General features: G+C 39.1%; 1 protein-coding gene across 2 annotated transcripts in view; it reads left to right on the top strand.

Annotated features, from left to right (window-relative positions):
- The window catches only part of FYB1 (FYN binding protein 1), a 168,246-nt gene that overhangs the window by 2,876 nt on the left and 145,052 nt on the right, over nucleotides 1–20,318 (top strand). Inside the window, exon 1 of one of the 2 annotated variants that reach the window (XM_034960138.4) lies at nucleotides 1,364–1,456. The exons of the other annotated variant lie outside the window; for it this stretch is intronic. Within the exon in view, the coding sequence (XP_034816029.2) occupies nucleotides 1,454–1,456 (3 nt within the window). The 5' untranslated portion in view covers nucleotides 1,364–1,453. Of the gene's footprint in view, nucleotides 1–1,363; nucleotides 1,457–20,318 lie in introns of those variants that run through there. 2 annotated transcript variants of the gene reach the window in all.

The raw sequence follows: 20,318 nt of genomic DNA on the forward strand, positions 1-20,318 counted from the left end.
TTGATGATCTCTATTCTAACAGACAGTAGATAAGAGGCTTTCTAGTGAAAGTAAAGAATGTCTCCATTTCAAAGCATTCTGGAAAATGTGTTATACTCAAAAGTATGCCTGGGTCCCATATCTCGCTCTTGCTTTGCTCTTCCTCCTCTATTCATTCATTAAGCATGTATTATGTGTAAGATAATGTGCAATTTCAGATTCCTGACCATCCACCAGATTCTGACCATGCCTCACATCCCTCTTTATAATATGTAAAGTTTTCAGGACAATCTCAGTTTCTACTTCTGAAACTCAACCCCTACCCTGGCTTTTTGCCTGTCCTATTAATCTATATTTCTAATTATGTCTTAATTTTGAAAACATTTTTATTTTAAGGAATAAATAACAGGTAACATCTTTTTGAAAAAGGATTTTGTATGGATATAGGATTAATTAGTGTTTGGTCAGCATCATGTATAGAAATTTGGTGACCTTACACTAAATAAGCACTGTAATACTTACAACAAGATCTGGAAATTTGCAACCACCAAAAAAGGAATCATGCCTATCCTTTGCCATGGAAAACAAAGATGACCTTCTACCCTTGAACTTACTTTAGTAGAAGGCTAAATATTCCAATTAAAGGGGCCAAATCTGTATATCAGAATGTGTTCAGAGAGGTACATGGATGATTGGAAAGTCTGACTACTTGGGATCAAATACTATGCCCTTAACATCTGATGCTAACAAATATTACCCCAAAATTAATACATGAACCTAGACTGAGCTGTACTTTTTTTTTAGGGAAATGAATGGCATTCTATGATAAGCTTATGAATGTTTCCTTCATTTAAATACTGGTAATATGAATTTAAATATAATTGGAGTTGCTTATTAAAATTTTCATATACTTTTGTTCTTTTTAATAATGATTATAGTTATGTTTTTACACAAGTGCTATATACCCAAGATAGAAAACTTGAAAAACTCCAAAAAGTACAAAAAAAGAATTATTTATAATAATATATCCACTCAAGTCAAATGCTATTCACATTTTGGTGTGAGTCTTTCATAGATAAGAGAGAGATGGAGACACACACACACACACACGCACACATATGGATCCAAAAATATAGAAGTTATATAAAACAGATTAATAATGTATAGCAAAATTTAATATCTAGGTACTTCTAAAAAATTTTGTGTCAATTTTTCAGTCTTCAAAACTACATCTATACCTGTTCCTGTATTATTGAAAAATAATAACAAGATAAACATGGCCAGCTATACAAATGCTCTGAGGGTTGAGATAACATGCAAATGTAGCCTCACGTATCAATGTGTGAAAGCTGGACAGACCACACAGCTCAGAAAAGGAAGTACACTCTGCATAGCTAACTTGCACATTCACTATCCAAGCTGCACCATCTTCGGGGTCATTGTGTGCCAGGCATATCAACTCTTTTCAATAAAAATGGTAAGTAATAGATTTTATAACTCTCCTTGGTCTCCTGGAAAATGTGCTACTCTTCTCTGCATAGAACAGTCAGAGTTGAGGGTGCTTCACAGTCAGGTCCTCTGAGCCTTTGGGATTTTGCTTGGCCACTAGTTCCTTGTGCTGATGAAGCTGCTGAGTCTTGTTCATGCCAGTTGAGAGACATGGCTTCAAGAGTTCCCTTTTTTTGATTCTAGCCTTCAGAATAGGGGAAGAGCACTGTCTTGCAGAAAGAAAACATGCATTCTTTGTCTTTGCCTCCTAGGATAGCTTGGTGCCAGCCCCAGTAATTTAGTCGAGTTTCCTGTTATGAGCAGTTTGGATCCCAGGAAAGGACTCCAGTGGCGAATGTTGGGAAACATTAATGATGGTGATTGCCATTTTGATAACACAGTAGATTTTACAAAGGGACCTCTTTTGTTTGAAAATGTATTTTTTTATTTTAATTAAGAGACGCAAAGAAAGCCCAAACAGTCTTAACCTTAAGGACAGATTGTGTTCTCAAAATTAATGGGAAGTCATTATTTGGAGCATACTTAAAATGGTGAGTGGTTTCCCAGCACTACTTTAAGCCATAACATAGCTGAACTACAGCAGTAATATTCTGCTTCATAATTTTCCATTATTTCTTTGGAAAAAAAAAGGAGGGCTCCCAAAATATATGTGGTGTTCATATGCTCTCAGAGTATAGAAGAGAGCTAATTTTCTGTCTTTGTCTGCTATTCCCCAGCCCCCAGAAGACTGGAAACTGGTTATTCCTTCTCTTATTACGGAGAGGATACCTTCCTTTTGTCAGCCCCCAGTGAGAAGACAGGAGTTGAGACGATGACTCCTGTGCTTGCTCAATTGGAGATTGTGCATTGCAGACATTGGAACAGGGAGAATAAAGGGATCATTCAATGATGTGTGATGTGACTGTGTATTGTCTGAAAGCACCTTGAGTTAGGATAGGGAAAGAGTAGAGGTGAGAGAGGGTAATCTTCCCATGGGGGAGAGAGGAAGAAGGAAGAGTGATAGCGTGCAAGTCACTGAGTCTTGAGAAGGGGAGTACACGGTAGAGGAAATAGTGCGTGACCCTGCCTGCGGCAACACCTGTAGAAGACAGTCTCAGGCTCAGGTGGGAGTGAGATAAATCCCTCTACGTTTCCAAATTTGGTCTTCAGGTCCGGGATTCCTAGAAAACAGCTTGACCTTGGCCAGGTGTGGTGGCTCACGCCTGTAATCCCAGCACTTTGGGAGGCCGAGGCAGGAGGATCACGAGGTCAGGAGATCGAGACCATCCTGGCTAACACGGTGAAACCCCGTTTCTACTAAAAATCCAAAAAATTAGCTGGGCATCGTGGTGGGTGCCTGTAGTCCCAGCCACTCGGGAGGCTGAGGCAGGAGAATGGTGTGAATCCGGGAGGCAGAGCTTGCAGTGAGCCGAGATCACGCCACTGTGCTCTAGCCTGGGCCACAGAGCAAGACTCCGTCTCAAAAAAAAAAAAAAAAAAAGAAAAAAAGGAAAAAAGAAAAGAAAAGAAAACAGCTTGACCTTAAACAGGAGCACTGTGGTTTATAAAGTGCTATTTGGATTTTCTTAGGCAAAACAAGATAACAGCAGGAAAAAAGGAAGTTTAACTGGATAGCATGTATTTGGTATAATATATGAGTAACGATGTTTTTAAAGATTATTGTTTTCTTATAATAAAAGTAACATGGCTGGGCGTGGTGGCTCATACCTGTAATCCCAGCACTTTGGGAGGCCGAGGCAGGCAGATCACCTGAGGTTAGGAGTTTGAGACCTGCCTGACCAACATGATGAAACCCCGTCTCTACTAAAAACACAAAATTAGCTGGGCATGGTGGTGCATGCCTGTAACCCCAGCTACTTGGGAGGCTAGGGAGCAGAATCGCTTGAACCTGGGAGACGGAGGTTGCAGTGGGCCGAGATCGCGCCATTGCACTCCAGTCTGGACAACAAGAGCAAAATTCCATCTCAAAAAGAAAAAAAAATTAACACATGTTTCTCAAAAAAAACTTCTTAGAAATATAGATAATGGTCAGGCACCGTGGCTCATGCCTGTAATCCCAATTTTTTGGGAGGTCAAAGTGGGAGGATTACTTAAGGAGTTCAAGACCAGCCTGGGCAACAAAGCAAGATGTCATCTCTATAAAAAATTAAGTAAAAAAATAAATCAGCCAGGCCTAGTGGTGCATGCCTATTGTCCCACCTACTAGGGAGGCTGATGCAGGAGGATTATTTGAGCTCAGGAGTTCAAGGCGGCAGTGATGAATGATCATGTCACCACATTCCAACCCAGGCAAACCTGTATTCAAAAAGAAAAAAAGAAATATAAATATGCAGAAATGAAACATTAAGCGTGTTCTATAATTCTGTCAACTAAGGGGACAATCACCAGGTTAGTACAGATCCTTCGAGAATGTCATCATTTTAAATGCATATTTTATAAATGTAATTTTATAAGTGTTATATACTTTATGAACTATTTCCTCACATTTTATTTAAAATATCTTTAATAATATTGGAGTTACAATGTAATTTTTAATGATAAATCATTTTTAATAATTGTGTAGTAGCCCACAATTTGTTTTAATCAGTTCCATAGAGTTGGACATTTCAGTTGTCTCTTTTTCTTTCCTTATGGTGATATAGACAAGACTGTCACAAGCATTTTTTATATACTTTGTCTGATTATTTTGCATTGACAGAATTCCTAGCAAAGTAGCCAGGTGAAAACCTACATATATTTAAAACTTCTAACACATGTTACCTTGTTGTTAAGCAGCATACTTTAAGTTTCTTACTATATAATGGCATAGTAAGTGAATTTCCCAGTGCAATTATGGCATATACATGCTTATCTTTGTATACCCATGCCTATTTTTGTAGCATGAAAAGGTTATACTTCAAAATTAAGTTACTTCCCCTTAATTTCTTTCTCCCTAACATTGCTGCTGACATTCTGCAACAAGTGGCAGAAAGCCATGTAGCATATTAAAGAAAGGAAAAAACTCCATTTTTTCTCCTTGAAAGAGATCAGATACAGTCAACAGGCTATATCCCTGGCTTCTTGTTGACTTGTTTTGCTTACTACTTGTTTTCCATAAGTCACTTAAGCTTTGGGTTTGTTTCCTCATCCAATGATGGTGATGACGTGATGATGATGATGATGATGATGATGATGATGATGATAGCTATCCCACAGGATTGTTGTGGAGAGTAAGATTGCAATTATAAAGCACCTGTGACAGTACAGGCACATGCCGGGCACTGGATAGATGTTGGATTCCTGTATTTCAGCCCCAAATAAATAGTTTCCAAAGTATGCATAGAAACTCCTAGTGAATGCAGGAGAGTAATACTGGCAGTTAGCATTGCTAAGCCCTGACATACACTATCTCATTAAATTCCTCTAACAATTCCTGCAAATAGTTATTCCTATTCCCCCTGTTTTCTAGTTGAGTAAACTGAGTCTTGTAGAGAGTAAGTAATTTTCTAACAGACACACAGCTACTGAATATTGGGCCTGGAATTTGAGAACGATTTTATCTGTTCTCAGAGCCGGAGCTCCTCTACATTTTGTTACATCTCAGAAAAAGTAGATACCTAGGAAGACAAGCTGGCAGTCAAAGAAAAGCCCAGGACTGGCCTTTAGGGGTGTGCCAGGTCCATTCTCAGGCTGGTGACCATGTCTGGTAGGCTTGAGGATCAGCTGTCATGTCTGCTTCTGCTATGGTCACTATGAGTTTTCCTACTTTCAGAAAGCGCACTTTATTGAAATGTTGCAGAGGCCACTGGGATGAGAGGCTGAAGGAATGCCTGGCTTTGTGGTTCTTTATCCCAGGATCCAGAAAGCGGGGCTTAATGACTACATAACTCCCTTCTCCGCCCCAAGCTCATCTGCTGTGTCACCACTGTGACCAGTCCCCACCTCCCCCACTTCCTGAACTGTCCAGGAAGGGAGCAATCCAAAAGGGGACCAAGTGGTTATAAGGAAATTCACCTTTTATTGCCCTTTCCCTGTAACTTATTGGTAAGGAAACTGTGGAAATGTGTGAGAATGAAGCACAAAGGCACTTGGTGTTTTATGAAGATAGACACATTAGATATTTAGATTGATGGGCATTAGACACACGACACTGGGCTCATCTTCCAACCTAGCCAGGGGTGCTGGGTTCCAGCTCAACCTTCTCATTTCTCCCTGTGGAAACTTGACCCTATCTCTTCAGCCCTCTTTCAAGAGGCTCAGTCAAGGTACAGAGTTGGCTTAGGTGTTCCCCTACATCCTTATTCATAGTGTGATTCTAGATTTTAGAAGTGGGAGAAGAGGCAATAGAATTCTACTTTATCTGCCCCTGTGGAAATTGACTTAATCTATATCCTTAGATCAGCTCACTTTACAGTCCTAAAATGAAAACAATAGAATAATACTTGTTTACTTGGCAAGTAATTTTAGGTACATTTTAAATTGTAGAATTTTCTGGAAGAAATGAAGAAATAGATGTTCTAGTCATGTACAATTTTTTTTTGTATTTTATGCATAAACCTTAGGTCAGTAAAAAAAAACAGTAAAAATTGTGTTTGGGGTTTCTGGTTTGTTTTGTTCCTTTCATCCAGTTTTTAAGCTACATGGGAGCTCCTCAAAGGAGTGTAGTCAAATTGCGCTGTCACTCATTCATTCAACAAAGGTTATTTGAGCTCCTACTTCAAGTCTGCACTCTGCTAGTCATTGGAATGCAGGGTGAACAACACATGGTGTCCAGGCTTCCCACGGGTTACACTTAGGGTAGTGGTTCTCAAACTTTAGCATGCATGAGAATCACCGGGAGGGTCAAGGATGGGGCCTGGAAATGTGCATTTCTTTTATTCATTTACTTATTTATTTTTGAGAGAGAGTTTTGCTCTTGTTGCCCAGGCTGGAGTACAATGGTGTGATCTTGGTTCACTGCAGCCTCCGCTTCCCAGGTTCAAGCCATACTCCTGCCTCAGCCTCCTAAGTAGCTGGGATTACAGGTGCTCACCACCATCCCCAGCTAATTTTTTTTTCTTTTTTTGAGACAGAGTCTCGCTCTGCCGCCCAGGCTGGAGTGCAGTGGCGTGAACTTGGCTCACTGCAAGCTCTGCCACCCGGGTTCATGCCATTCTCCTGCCTCAGCCTCCTGAGTAGCTGGGACTGTAAGCGCCCGCCATCACACCCGGCTAATTTTTTTTTTTTTTTGTATTTTTTAGTAGAGATGGGGTTTCACCGTGTTAGTCAGGATGGTCTTGATCTCCTGACCTCATGATCCACCTGCCTCGGCCTCCCAGAATGCTGGGATTACAGGCGTGAGCCACCACACCTGGCCAGGCCCAGCTAATTTTTTGTGTTTTTGGTAGAGATGGGGTTTCTCCATGTTGGCCAGGCTGGTCTTGAACTCCTGACCTCAGGTGATCCGCCCACCTCGGCCTCTCAAAGTGCTGTGATTACGGGTGTGAGCCACCGAACCCGGCCAAAAATGTGCATTTCTAATAAGTTCTCAGATGAGGCTGACGCTGCTGGTCCAGGGCCCACGCTTGGAGAACCACTTTTCCTGGGAAGTAATAGATCAAAAACATCAAAGTGAACAAATAAATAAAATACCTTGCACTGAGCTCTGAAGGAGGCAAATGAGGAGCTGAGATAGAAAATGGAGGGGAGAAATCCTCTTGAGAGAGGTGTCTGGTCTCTGATGAGGGGATGTTCAGGCTGAAGCAGTAGTTCTCTACTCTGGCTGCACATGGGAATCACTACAGCAGCTTATAAAACATCCCTCTTCTCAGGCCCTGAAACCAGTGAAACTGAAACTTGAGGTGGGGCTCAGTGAGGGTTGAGCATTGCTACACCAAAAAGTGAGAATGAGTTGGGCATGGGGTAAATGGGGGTAGAAAGTGTTTCAAGATGAGGAAGTGGCAGGTGCAAAAGAGATGAGGCAGGAGAGAGCTTGGAGCTGTAAAAAGACCAGGATGGCTGGAGAATAGGCAAGAGAAGAAGAGAGTGACAAGAGATGGCTTTATGGAACAGGCATTGGCCACATGAATGCTGGGTCTTAAGGCTGCCTTAGTCCATTTGGGCTGCCATAGCAAAACACCTTAGACTGGGTAGCTCGTAAACAACAGAAATTTATTTTTTACAGTTTCACGGGCTACAAAGTCCAAGATCAGAATGCCAGATTGGTCATAGTCTGGTAAGGGCCCTCTTGCAGACTGCAGACTGCCAACTTCTTGCTGTGTCCTCACATACCAGAAGGAACAAATAAGCTCTTTTGGCTTCTCCTATAAGGATTATTATTATCCCATATGCATTAAGTGTGGATGGCGGCTCTATGCAAAAGAATGTTCATCTACCACTGCTTGAAACTGAAAATAATGGCAACAAGTCAAATGTTGGATTGAACTGCATGTGTCCAAAGGGATATGTCTTGAAAATATCCTAATGTAGAGTGAAAGAAGGCACAGAGTGAGGGCTCTGTCCTTACGTCCTAAGCACCTCCCCAAAGGCCTCACCTTCTAATAGCATCACCTTGGAGGATAGGATTTTGACACATGAATTTTGGAGGGACACAAACATTCAGACCTGGAATTTGATCATACTGTTCACCAGAGCAGCCACTGGAGACACCTGAGCTGAGGAGTGGGTGCCATTACCTGCTTCATATTTTGAGGGTAGGGCTACTTCTGAAGTGACGTGCATCCTCTCCAGATAGCCTTGATCCTGGCTTGGGCCTTAAATATTGGCTTTGTTCCTGTTCTCCCTCAAAAGTGTGGCCCCAAATTTGACTACATCCAAGTTAGAAAGTAAGTACAGAATTTCTGAGGGGAACAGGTCCTAAGATGTGAAAATAAATAAACTGTAGGCCATGATGGAAGCCCCAGTTGAGAACTGGTGTCCCAGGGAAATCTGAGAGTATGGAAATGGAGCTAGAAGTTTCCCTGTGAGGGCTGGAGTTCCGATCCACTTCCTTCAATTAGAGAGGTGATTTTTTTTCTTTTAGGTAAGCTGTGGAGGCCAATCATAGTCCTGAGTGATAGGCTAATATCACTCCACACACTTCCCTGTTGCCATCCCTGGCCTATTCATATCCTCCCCTTCTGCAAAAGAGGACACCTACCTTCTGCAGCAAGATCTATCCCACTGTGTTAAAAAAAAAAATCCTGTACTATGACAAGTTAGTTTTAAGCCAAGGATAAGAGGCTCAAATTCTAGCTGATATCTTGCACTCATATAACACATCAGTGCATCTAGGAGGAGATGTGAGACACTTCTTAGAGCATGTGTTAGAATACACTAAATTTGTGGCACCCTTGCTCTTGAAGTGGGTAGGCATGGGGCTCCAGTTCTTGATTCGGCAACTTCAATATCACTTCCCCAATTCTAGCACTCCATTCCATCCGCCCTTTCTTTTCTCTCGTGTCCTTCTCTTTTTAAATTATTATGAAACACATAATACAACAAATGCTCATATACTCACAACCTACAATTAATGCATATTACTGTTCTGGCATCTATTTTAAAACTAAAAAAGAGAAAATTAAAGTCCCTTTCTGCCCTTTTCCAGTTCTATGTCCCTCCTTCCCACAGCACAGAAATAACTATTTTAAAAGTGCCTTTCAGAATAGCCTTCCCAGCCATGGTTTTATGCTTTGATTTTATCTGTGTGTATCCATAAAACATATAATATCTCCAAACATATAGTATTGTTTTGCCCAGATATTTTTCATGATTTCTGCAATTTGCCTTCTTTCACTCTGCATTGGGTTTTTTTCAAGAATATCCCTTTGGACATATTCAATCTATTGAATTGCTGTGTAATTCTATTGTAATTTATTCATCTATTCTCCAACATTTGATTTGTTGCCATTATTTCCAATTTCAAACAGTAGTAGATGAACATCCTTTGGCGTAGAGGGTATGAGAACCTTCAAGTTTATCTAACATTAGCAACTTGTTCTTTAAGGTCATTGTAATGATTTACCTCCCATCAGCCTTGTACAAAAGTTGCCATTTCTCTACATCATCCCTAAAACTTGACATTGTCATATTTATTGATAGAGTTTTGACAATTTGTTACATGTAAAACTGTACTTCATTATTGTTTTAATTTTTATTTTTCTGATTATAACTGAGATGAAACATGTTTTCACAAGTTTATTAGCCATTCCAATAAACTCTTCTGTAATTTATCTCTCATGTGTTTCATCCATTTTTTATGGATTTTTTTTTCATGTTGATTTAGAGGAATTTCATATATATTCTAGGCATTAATCCTGTGTCAATTACAAGCATTGCAAATTTTGTTCTCCCAGTCTATGGCTTCTTTTTAACTTTACTTTTGGTGTCTCTTTTTTATACACAAGTTTTAAATCTTAATGTTGTCAAATTTTAAAATAAGTCTTTATCATTTCTGCTTTTGATGTCCTTTTAAGAAAATTAATCCCTACCCCTTAAATATTAAAGTCGTTTTTCTAATTTTTCCTTGAAGTGTTCGTGTTTTCAAGACTCCATTTTCATGTTTAGGTCTTTAATCATAAGGATACCATTTATATTTGTGATGCAAGGCAGGCATCTAATATTAGCTGATATGGATAACCACTGGTTGCAGTATTATTTACGTTAACTTGTTCTTTTCCCCCATCACTTTCTAATGCCTCCTCTGCCACATGTTCATTTCCCATCTTTGTGGGACTCTGCTTCTGGGCTTCCAACTCTGTTACACTGATCAATATAGTTCATAAAATTCCATGTTCATCATTATTTCTTTTCTTTTCTTTTTTTTTTTTTTTTTTGAGACAGAGTCTCACCTTGTTGCCCAGGCTGGAGGGCAGTAGCACGATCTCTGCTCACTGCAATCTCTGCCTCCTGGGTTCAAGTGGCTCTCCTACCTCAGCCTCCCTAGTAGCTGGGATTACGGGCACACACCACCACACTTGGCTAATTTTTGTCCTTTTAGTAGAAATGGGGTTTCACCACGTTGGCCAGGCTGGTCTTGAACTCCTGACCTCAAGTGATCCACCTGCCTTGGCCTCCCAAAGTGCTGGGAGTACAGGCATGAACCACTGCATCCAGCCTCATTGTTTCTTAATTACGCTCATTTGCTCTGGATTCATATATCTTCTTGCACAGGTACACATAACTCTTGCCTGCTGTCTAACAATTTCTTTGTGTGTGTGTGTGTCTTAATCTACTCACGTTCTTTTTTTTTTTTTAATTTTACTTTAAGTTCCGAGATATATGTGCAGAACGTGCAGGTTTGTCACATAGGTACATGTGTGCCATGGTGGTTTGTTGCACCTATTGACCCATCCTCTATGTTCCCTCCCCTCGCTCCCCATCCCCCAACAGGCCCTGGTGTGTGTTGTTCCCCTCCCTGTGTCCATATGTTCTCATTGTTCAACTCCCACTCATGTGTGAGAACATGCAGTGTTTGGTTTTCTGTTCCTGTGATTGCTGTCTAACAATCTCTAAGATTATTCAATATTTCTACTATTGTTACCCAAACACAACCAGGATCTTAATACAGGGTAATTGCCCATTGAATACAATCCTTCAACCCTATTTCTGGTTCTTAAAACTTCTGCTTGGAGGAAATGAACATCACTGTCATTTACACTTAATTGGCCAAAGTAAGTCATATGGACATATCTCAGTTAAACAGGGCAGAATTTATGAGGATGTATAATCCCCACGCATTCAGGGTCATGTCAAAGAACATCATCAATTTGGAAGAACAGGAATATTATACACTACCATGTATATAGTATAGGTCTTCAAATGACTGAGAACTTCATTTTGACATCACTCTTAAATGATAGTTGAGCTGACTATAAATATTCTAAATATATAGTTACTTTTCCTCACCACTTTACAGACTTACTTGATTGGCTTCTCACTTCCTTTGTTGCCAGTGGAAGTGTGCTTTCAAATCTAATTGTCATTCCTTGTATTTAAAATTGTCACCTCCTTTAAAATCTTTATGTTCTGAGCTTTTACTATGCTTCACAGAGACGTGAATTTATTTTTACTTATCCTGCTTGGTACTCATAGTATCAATTTAAAACAGGAGGCTAAGAATATTTTATCTAAAGAGCCCAGTAGTCAATGTTTTAGGCTTTGCAGGCCCTCTGATATCTGTCACAGCTATTGAACTCTACTGTTGTAACAAGAAAGTAGCCATAGACAATGCATACATAAATGGGTGTGGCTGTGCTCCAATAAAACTTTATTTATAAAAATGGATGTCAAGCTGGATTTACCCAACAAGCTATAGTTGCCAACCTCTGATCTAAAGCCTAATGACTTTCTTCAATTCTTTAAAATCTCAGCCATTATCTTTTCAAAGCCATTACTCTATCATTTCCTCCTTCCTATGCTTTTTGTCTAAAGCTCCTATTAAAGCTAGTCTCTGATCACCTATCCTCCATGATTTTAATTGCTCTTCCAAACTTTTTATCTCCGTGTCTCTCTTTGATGAATCTTAAATCCATTTATCAGCTTCATCTTTCCATTCACAACTTTTTTTTCATATGTGTTGAGTCACCAACTGTCCTAGTGTGTCCAGCACTCTCCCAGTTTTAGCACTAACATCCCATGTCCTAGAAACCTTTCAATTCCAGACAGACCAGGAAAGTTGCTCACCCTATCTAGAGTGTCCAATGCAGATTTTATCCTATTTCTTGAGTTTTTGTTTTAATGATAAAGTTTGTATTTCCAATTTTTGGAATTGTTTCTCTTATCCCCAACGTTCCTGCCTAATATGTGCATGTTTTTGTTTTAAATATTCTTATATTCTGTTTTGGATAGTATTCTATTATTTCTTAATGAATCCTAAATTCTTAAAGTCCTTTTCAGATTATTCTATTGTTTTAATTTAATTGATATAACTCTATATTTCATGGTTGATTTTGTTGAGTTCACTTTGTCATTAATGGTTTTCTTCCTGTGTTATGGAATTGCATGTTGTAGACAAATTTCAAGGAGGTTTTGTTGATCGGTTGGTTAGTTTTCTTTCTACTTGCCTTCACTCCACATTCTCTCATGCTGTACTTATCTGTACCGCTTCTTCCTGAGGCCTCCAGCCCAGAGGCAGATCTACATGAACATCTGGATGATTCAGGCCCACAGTAATTCTGGACATTTCACATACTCGTTACTAAGTCAACCGGCCTCCTGGCCTAGCTCCTGGTGCTGTGCTGTACTTAGTCCAGGGTTTCTTGTTCTGGAACTGGGTTTCCTGCACTTTTGTGCATTGGAGAATGATTATCAGCATCTCTGGTCTCTACCAGCTAGATACAGTTGGACTTTGGCACTTTTGTGCATTGTTAGATGTTTAGTAGCATCTCTGGTCTCTACCAACTAGACAGCAGTAGCACCTCCACACCCTCCCATGTGACAACTCAAAGCATTTTCAGATGTGATAGAATGGCCCATGGTGGTGTGAGGGGGCAAAATCCCCAACCCCCCAGTTGAGAATCACTGGTTTATACCAACACAATCTCAGCAACATACGATTTAGTCCCCTTTCATGTTGCTGAGGAGCGAAAAGCATGTCTCTTACTGCCCTTGGTTTCACAGAGTGACCCTACACTATAAAAGCTAGATTAACAAACCCTTCCATACCCTGAACCAACAGCCACCTATTCAGTCTTCCGGTCTCACTCATTGCCTTGTGCCTCTGTTCTCTTTCCAAAACAGAAAGATTTATCTTCTTTTTAAGTGTTGCTATCTTTACATTTTTTTTCATTTTATATTTAATCTATCACTGACATGTGCTAAGTCAGTGAGAGAGCCAAAAGCTTTCATTTACTGACCAGAAGTTGATTGCTCTCCTCCATCTCTTTTCCTGCATTTCCCTTTAGTTTCATATCTTCTGGGTTTTTGTTGTTGTTGTTCTTATTGTTGTTTTGTTTTGTTTTGTTTTTGACACAGGGTCTTGCTCTGTCACCCAGGCTGGAATGCAGTGGCACGATCTCAGCTCACTGCAACCTCTGCCTCCTGGGTTCAAGTGATTCTCCTGCCTCAGCCTCCCAGGTAGCTGGAATCACAGACATGCACCACCACACCCACATAATTTTTGTATTTTTAGTAGAGATGGGGTTTTACCATGTTGGCCAGGCTGGTCTCAAACTCCTGACCTCAGGTGATCTGCCTACCTCAGCCTTCCAAAGTGCTGAGATTACAGGTGTGAGCCACCACGCCCGGCTAGCTTCATATCTTTCGTTTCTCTTTTCCCCCTTCATCCCTGATTAATGGTGTTGAGTAAATCAACAAAGGAGAGGAAATGTTTCAGCATCAGGGTTGATGAGACACTAGGAGAATTAATCAAGTTACTTCCAGGTCTCCATTACCACACTTCACCCCTACTCCAACCTATTAAGACGGTGGTTCTCAAAGTGTGCTCCCAAACCAGCACATCAATATCACCTGGGAACTTAATAGAACTTCTTGGGCCGCACCCAATACCTGCTAAATAAGAAAGGAGGTGGGGCCCAGCCACCTGTGTATTTACAAAGCCTTCCCAGTGATTCTGATGCACGCTCAAGTTTGAGATCGCCCAAACCCAGACACAGCTAAAGACGCTTTGGATCAGTGGTCCTCAACCTGGCCGCCCATTTTAACTGCCTGTTGAATTTTAAAGTATGCAGCTGTTTGAGTGCCAACCCCAGAGATTTTGATTCGGCTGGCCTGGTGGCTCAGGTACTTTTTTTTTTTTTAGTCTCCAAATGATTGAAACATCCGGTCAAAGTCTGCTTTAGTTATTCATTTACTGTTTAGCCCATTCTGATCATCACTTATGCTGGTGTTTTGGAATTCTAAGCGAAAATTGGTAAACTTCTAGTGAACAAAGTTTAAAGTGATCTCTTCTGGAGCTTGACTCCCTTGATTTCTATTTCAGTTCTTCTCATTACAATTTACCTTCTCTGTGCCTCAATTTCTCCATATGTAAAAAGCGATAAGTCACTATACCTACTTGTTAAGTTTATTTTAAGGGTTGCATGGGTTTATGTGTGAATATCTTCAGCATAATGCCTGTCACACAGCAAAATCTACACAAAATATTTCTAAAAGATTTTGTAAGTTCTACACGCAAAAAAAAAAAAAATCCTGCAAGACGAACTTAAGTCATAATAAGTATCTTGGGAAGAGAGACTTTTTAAAAAGTATTTAAAGGGTATTTCTCTTTTTTTCATATTAGGACCTTTGCTTTATAAGTCCTACTTTTTCCCAAAAACTGTTATATGCTGTTTATAAACATTGGTAAAAATTAACTTTTCTCATAAAAAATTTTAGAGTTTTACTATATGCCTTTTAAAACTAGCTAATGGAATTTTAAACCAGAGTTCAGAATATTCTATACTCAGATTTGAGCTACAGAAACTGATAAGCCAACAATAAATTCAGCCCTTATGCAAGTTCTGGCAGAAGTGAAAAGATATGGAGATGAAATTAACATCTGCTGAATCTGATCTATAATAGATATTTAGATGAAATTATTTCTGTGAAATCTAGTGAAAACACTTTCACAGATGTTTGGGAGGCTGAACTTACATGAAAATGTTTGACTTTTCAAGGTACGGACATAGTCCAAAAGAACTACCATCACTTTTACTCATTGCAACTTTGAAATAAAAGTAGTTACATTCACTTTATTACAAGAGGACATTCATCCGAGAGAAATTAATTTTATCACGTGTACCCACATCTACATGAGACAGCATTTCAGGCTGGGTGGACTTTTTTCAATAGCAGAACATAGCCACCCAACACAATACGGCTGCAATAAACACTGCTCAAATTAGTCACCTAGGAGGCAGGGAAGGGGAAGACAGGGAATTTCCAAACTATGTCTTAATCATCAAGCAAACCAACAAAAAAGACTGTGAGGGTGAAATCATCGTAGCTTCCGATTTCTAAGCAAAGTCCACCTGTAGCTACCAACCATGCCTACTGCAGATGGTTTCCATTCTCTGATGTAAAACCTAGCCACCCTGAGCTAATTTAATAAGCAGGGCAAGGAGAGAGGTAGGGCATTCCCATAAAACAGCCAGGATAACCACGTCTTGATGGCTAATTCGGCATGAAAAACCGTATGTAATATTCTAGACTCCTTGACTCTTCAATATTCTTATTTTTCTCACTATTCTACCCTTCCACACGGTAAGTCCTTCTTTTTAATTTGTAAGCCACATACACCAAAAAAAGGTGGGGAGGGCTGCAAACACATTCCTGGGAAATGATGCTAGGTCTCCCTTTTGATCACTGTGAATACTGGTTTCTCCTTTGGGTTCATTGCAGACAGGTAGTCAATCTATAGGTGAGGAAAAAATGCCTTCTTGGGCAGGTAATTTGCACAAACTAGAAACACACCGTGTTTTTGCATTTGTAATATCTGTGTTACCTTTCCATTGCTAAGATCTGTATTTAACTGAATGGCTATAAATACTGCCCCCATAAATACTTGTAATTAAAGAAAGATTCTATTTAACGGAGCACTTACTATGTTAACTGTTCTAATACATTTGGACCTTTAAGTGACCTAGATCATCAGTGGAAACAAAGGAGAGATACTGATTAAAATTCAAGGCTCCTTGAAGCTAGCTGGTTGAGTGTGGAAGCCTTACCTTGACAGTAAATTCTGTTTTCTCAAGTTCTCTGAGTAGCTCTTTCCTTCTTGTTGCATCCTCTACACTGAGGCTGGATTGGTCTTCATTAATAGACCCACTGGATTTATCTTCCACAAGCCTGCTTTTTATGTTACCTGCTTTGTTCCTGAAAACATTGGAGTTGGTGATGCAGTTCAGATAGTTTCCCTTTGGCTTTAAAGTATACAGTTCTGGGTATGTAGAAAGAGTCAGGATAAGGTTGAGTAAAGTTTGTCTTCTGCGTAGGCAGCTGATTTTGGACACGTTTGGAATGGAAGCAGTATGTAGTTGTGGAAAATGGGGTCATATTTAAATGAATAACATCCTGCTTGGAGGTTGTGGACAAGTCTTGAGTGCGCGTGTGTGGAAGGAATTTAGGGGTGGTTAAAATTTGGTATAAAAAAAGGTACTGATGTCTGCAACTTTGAAACTCATCCAAAAAAAAAAAAAACAGGTGAATGGATAAATGGACAGATGTGATAAAGCAAGGATGCAAAATGCTAACCATTAGAGAATGTAGGTGGCAGTCTGTTGGTGTTAACTTCCAACTTTAATTTCAACTTTTGCAAATGCTTAAAATTTTTTTAAAAAGCATGGAAGGGAAAGTTTAGATGTCACATAGACTGGGCAAGTAGAGCTGGGAAATATAGAACTCCATTTTCTATATTCTTAACCCATGTGTTTATACCTCCATTTATCCACCAAATGAAATATCCACAATAAACCTTTTCCCCCAAATGTAAATAGCTCCATGATTTTCTCCTCTTGTAAAAATGAGACGCATGTGATGATAAATTTTTCCTAAAATATAAGAAAATGTAGAAAAGGTAAAAATCTTACTATCTAAAGAAAACCACTATTAACACTTCAATAAATATTTTTCTAGACATATCCCTACACAAAGTATAAGGCCTTTCCATTTCTGCCTTTTAGAGCTGTGCTTTTGCTGCTTCTCCTTCACTTTCCCCTCTGCCAGATCAGGCTGGCACTTCCTTTAATGCTTGGTTCCAACTTTCTTTTTTCATGAAAACTTCCACTTTGCACTCTCTCCTGCACTAATCCCTCTTGATTTGGTGTGTCCTGTCTTCAGCATTTCTCTTGTCAATGCCTTGAAATTCTTATCAAGCACCTTTAGTTTTCAGATACATTTTCTTCCCAATTATTTTGCATTCCACCATATTATTTTGCATGCCTCAAGTTGCCAATATGTTTTCCAACAGGCTTGTAATTTTACAAAAACCTGTTCTGATTAAGGCAAAACCATGCTTCTAACTTAATAAGTAACTACACAGTTTAAAACAAAATCCTCCTTCTAGATAGAAACGAGGATATTCATGCCAATCAATATATGTTAATTTAGGGAAACACTGAGATCGTAATTGTAAAATAGAATTTTATTTCAGAAAATATAAGCCAGATTCAGCTCCTGCTGTTTTTGCTTAGATTTTGTCATTGTCCAAAACCACAGTAAGATATCATCTCACACCGGTCAGAATGGCTATTATTAAAAAGTCAAAAAATAACAGATGCTGGCTAGGTTGTGGAGAAAAAAGAATGCTTATACACCTTTGATGGGAATGTAAATTACTTCAACCATCGTAGAAGACAGTATGGCGATTCCTCGAAGACCTAAAGACAGAAATACCATTCAACTCAGCAATCCCATTACTGAGTATAGAGCCAAAGGAATATAAATTATTCTGTTATAAAGATACATGCACGTGTGTGTTCTCTGCAGAACTATTCACAATAGCAAAGACATGGAATCCACCTAAATGCCCATCAGTGGTAGGCTGGATAAAGAAAACATGGTACATATACACCATAGAACTACTATGGAGCCATAAAAAAGAATGAGATCATGTCCTCATTCATTGATGGGACGTGGATGGAACTGGAGGCAATTATCCTTAGCAAATTAACACAGGAACAGAAAACCAAATACCACATGTTCTCATTTATAAGTGCAAGCTAAATGATAAGAACACATGGACTCATAGAGGGCAACAACACACACTGGGGCATATCAGAGGGTGGTGGATGGAAGGAAGAAGAGGATCAGGAAAAATATTGGGTACTAGGCTTACACCTGGGTGATGAAATAATCTGTTCAACAAACCCTTGCAACACACATTTACCTATGTAACAATCCTATGCCTTACAACACACATTTACCTATGTAACAATCCTATACCTTACAACACACATTTACCTATGTAACAATCCTATGCCTTACAACACACATTTACCTATGTAACAATCCTATATATGAACCCCTGAACCTAAAATATTTTTTTAAAAAAATAGATTTTGTTGTTGTCATTTCCCAAGGATTCATGATGAGTCATAGGTTCAGTCTCTGAAGAGCAGGAGAGGTTCTGGACTCCCCAGATGGCTTTTGGCAGTGTTTATAGACATTTTTATTTCATGGGAATAAAACTAGGCTTTGGGTCTTTAAAATGTGAAAATAAGTACTCACTTATATTTGAGAGTTATCTTTAATATATCTACTTCAAGGAGTTTCCATCAGTTCACATTCTTGCATTGTAAATTTTAAACATGGTTTCCTAATTTTATGGAAGTATCTTATTTATTACCACTGCAATGTCATCTCAGTGAATCTCAAAGAATTAGCTTAATAGACTAGATAATGTGACCAGTAAAACGTGTACTTTTCTTTAGGAATAGAAAAAATCGGATTGTTTCTATCTTCCCCCTGTAAGCATAGCATTGTCCTGAGCTATATCAAGGTTCAAATCACTTTTTAAACTTTGTATTTTAGGAAATAAGAAATATAATATGAATAACAATTGCTAACATTTTACTAAGTGCTTCCCCTATGCCAGACACAGTTGTAAGTATTTTTAAAATGTCAAGTCATTGAATTCTTGCAGCAACCCTGGATGACGTACTACTTTTATTCCATTTCATGAATCTGGAAACCAGTGGGGAGAGAAGTTAAGTGATTAGCAGCCAGAAAGATCCAATCCTAGACTGTCTGGCCCTAGAACCTATGTCTAAACTATTCCACTCTCCTAGTTCTCTAGGGTAAAAAGAAATGGCACCAACCCAGTCTAGCGGTAGAATACAAAGAGAACTTGCTGTTTCATAAACTTAGTATGAGTTTGTATGTCTCTCTCTATATGTGTGTTACTAGGTTGGTACCAGATTATTAGTTAACTGTGCTAATGATACTGTGAGCCCTACTCTTAAGACATATGCTTTGACCTTTTTAAAAAGAATTGGGAAGAATTTATACCAATTGATTTCTCCTTCCTTGCATAACAGATTGTTTGTGTGTTTGTGTGTGTGATCAAAAATATATTAAAGAAAATTAAAAAAAATTCCACAGCCATAGCTATTTCCCTTATATTATGTGACCATTCAGCCTTTATCTACAAGTATATGCATTTTGCATAATTATCATATTATTTTTTCACTTAAGTTTAATTCATAAACATTAGCTCACATTCTTACACACTCTTCATAATCCTTTTAATTATTGCAACACATGCCCTGTTTTTGTTATCTTTAGAATTATTACACATTATGGCTCTGTTTTGAGCCATCTGTATTTTATTTTATTTCTTTATTTTTTTATTTTTTATTTATTTATGTACTTTTTTGAGACGGAGTCTCGCTCTGTCGCTCAGGCTGGAGTCCAGTGGCGCGGTCTCGGCTCACTGCAAGCTCCGCCTCCCGTGTTCACGCCATTCTCCTGCCTCAGCCACCTGAGTAGCTGGGACTACAGGCGCCCGCCACCACGCCGGGCTAAATTTTTTTATATTTTAGTAGAGATGGGGTTTCACCGTGTTAGCCAGGATGGTCTTGATCTCCTGACCTCGTGATCCACCCGCCTCGGCCTCCCAAAGTGCTGGGATTACAGGTGTGAGCCGCTGCACCCGGCCCTATATTTTATTTTTGTACCTTTATCATACCTTTTAAATTACTACTTTACATTATATTACCCAACAGAACTAGTCTCCCTCATTCCTTCCCTCATTGCTTCTATTTTCACAACATTTACTGATGTCCTTATCCATGTATAAATAAGTAAACTTTATAATAATTTTACTTAGTTCTTAAATCCTAGCTCTGATTCTAATTGTATTTTTCTGTTTCAAAAAAAAAAGGATTAGTATACAGGGTCTAACTTTCTTTCTTAGCATTCCTATGTATAGGGTG

The sequence above is a fragment of the Pan paniscus genome, chromosome 4 (assembly GCF_029289425.2).
Source record: "Pan paniscus chromosome 4, NHGRI_mPanPan1-v2.0_pri, whole genome shotgun sequence".
In the NCBI taxonomy this organism is placed as follows: domain Eukaryota; kingdom Metazoa; phylum Chordata; class Mammalia; order Primates; family Hominidae; genus Pan; species Pan paniscus.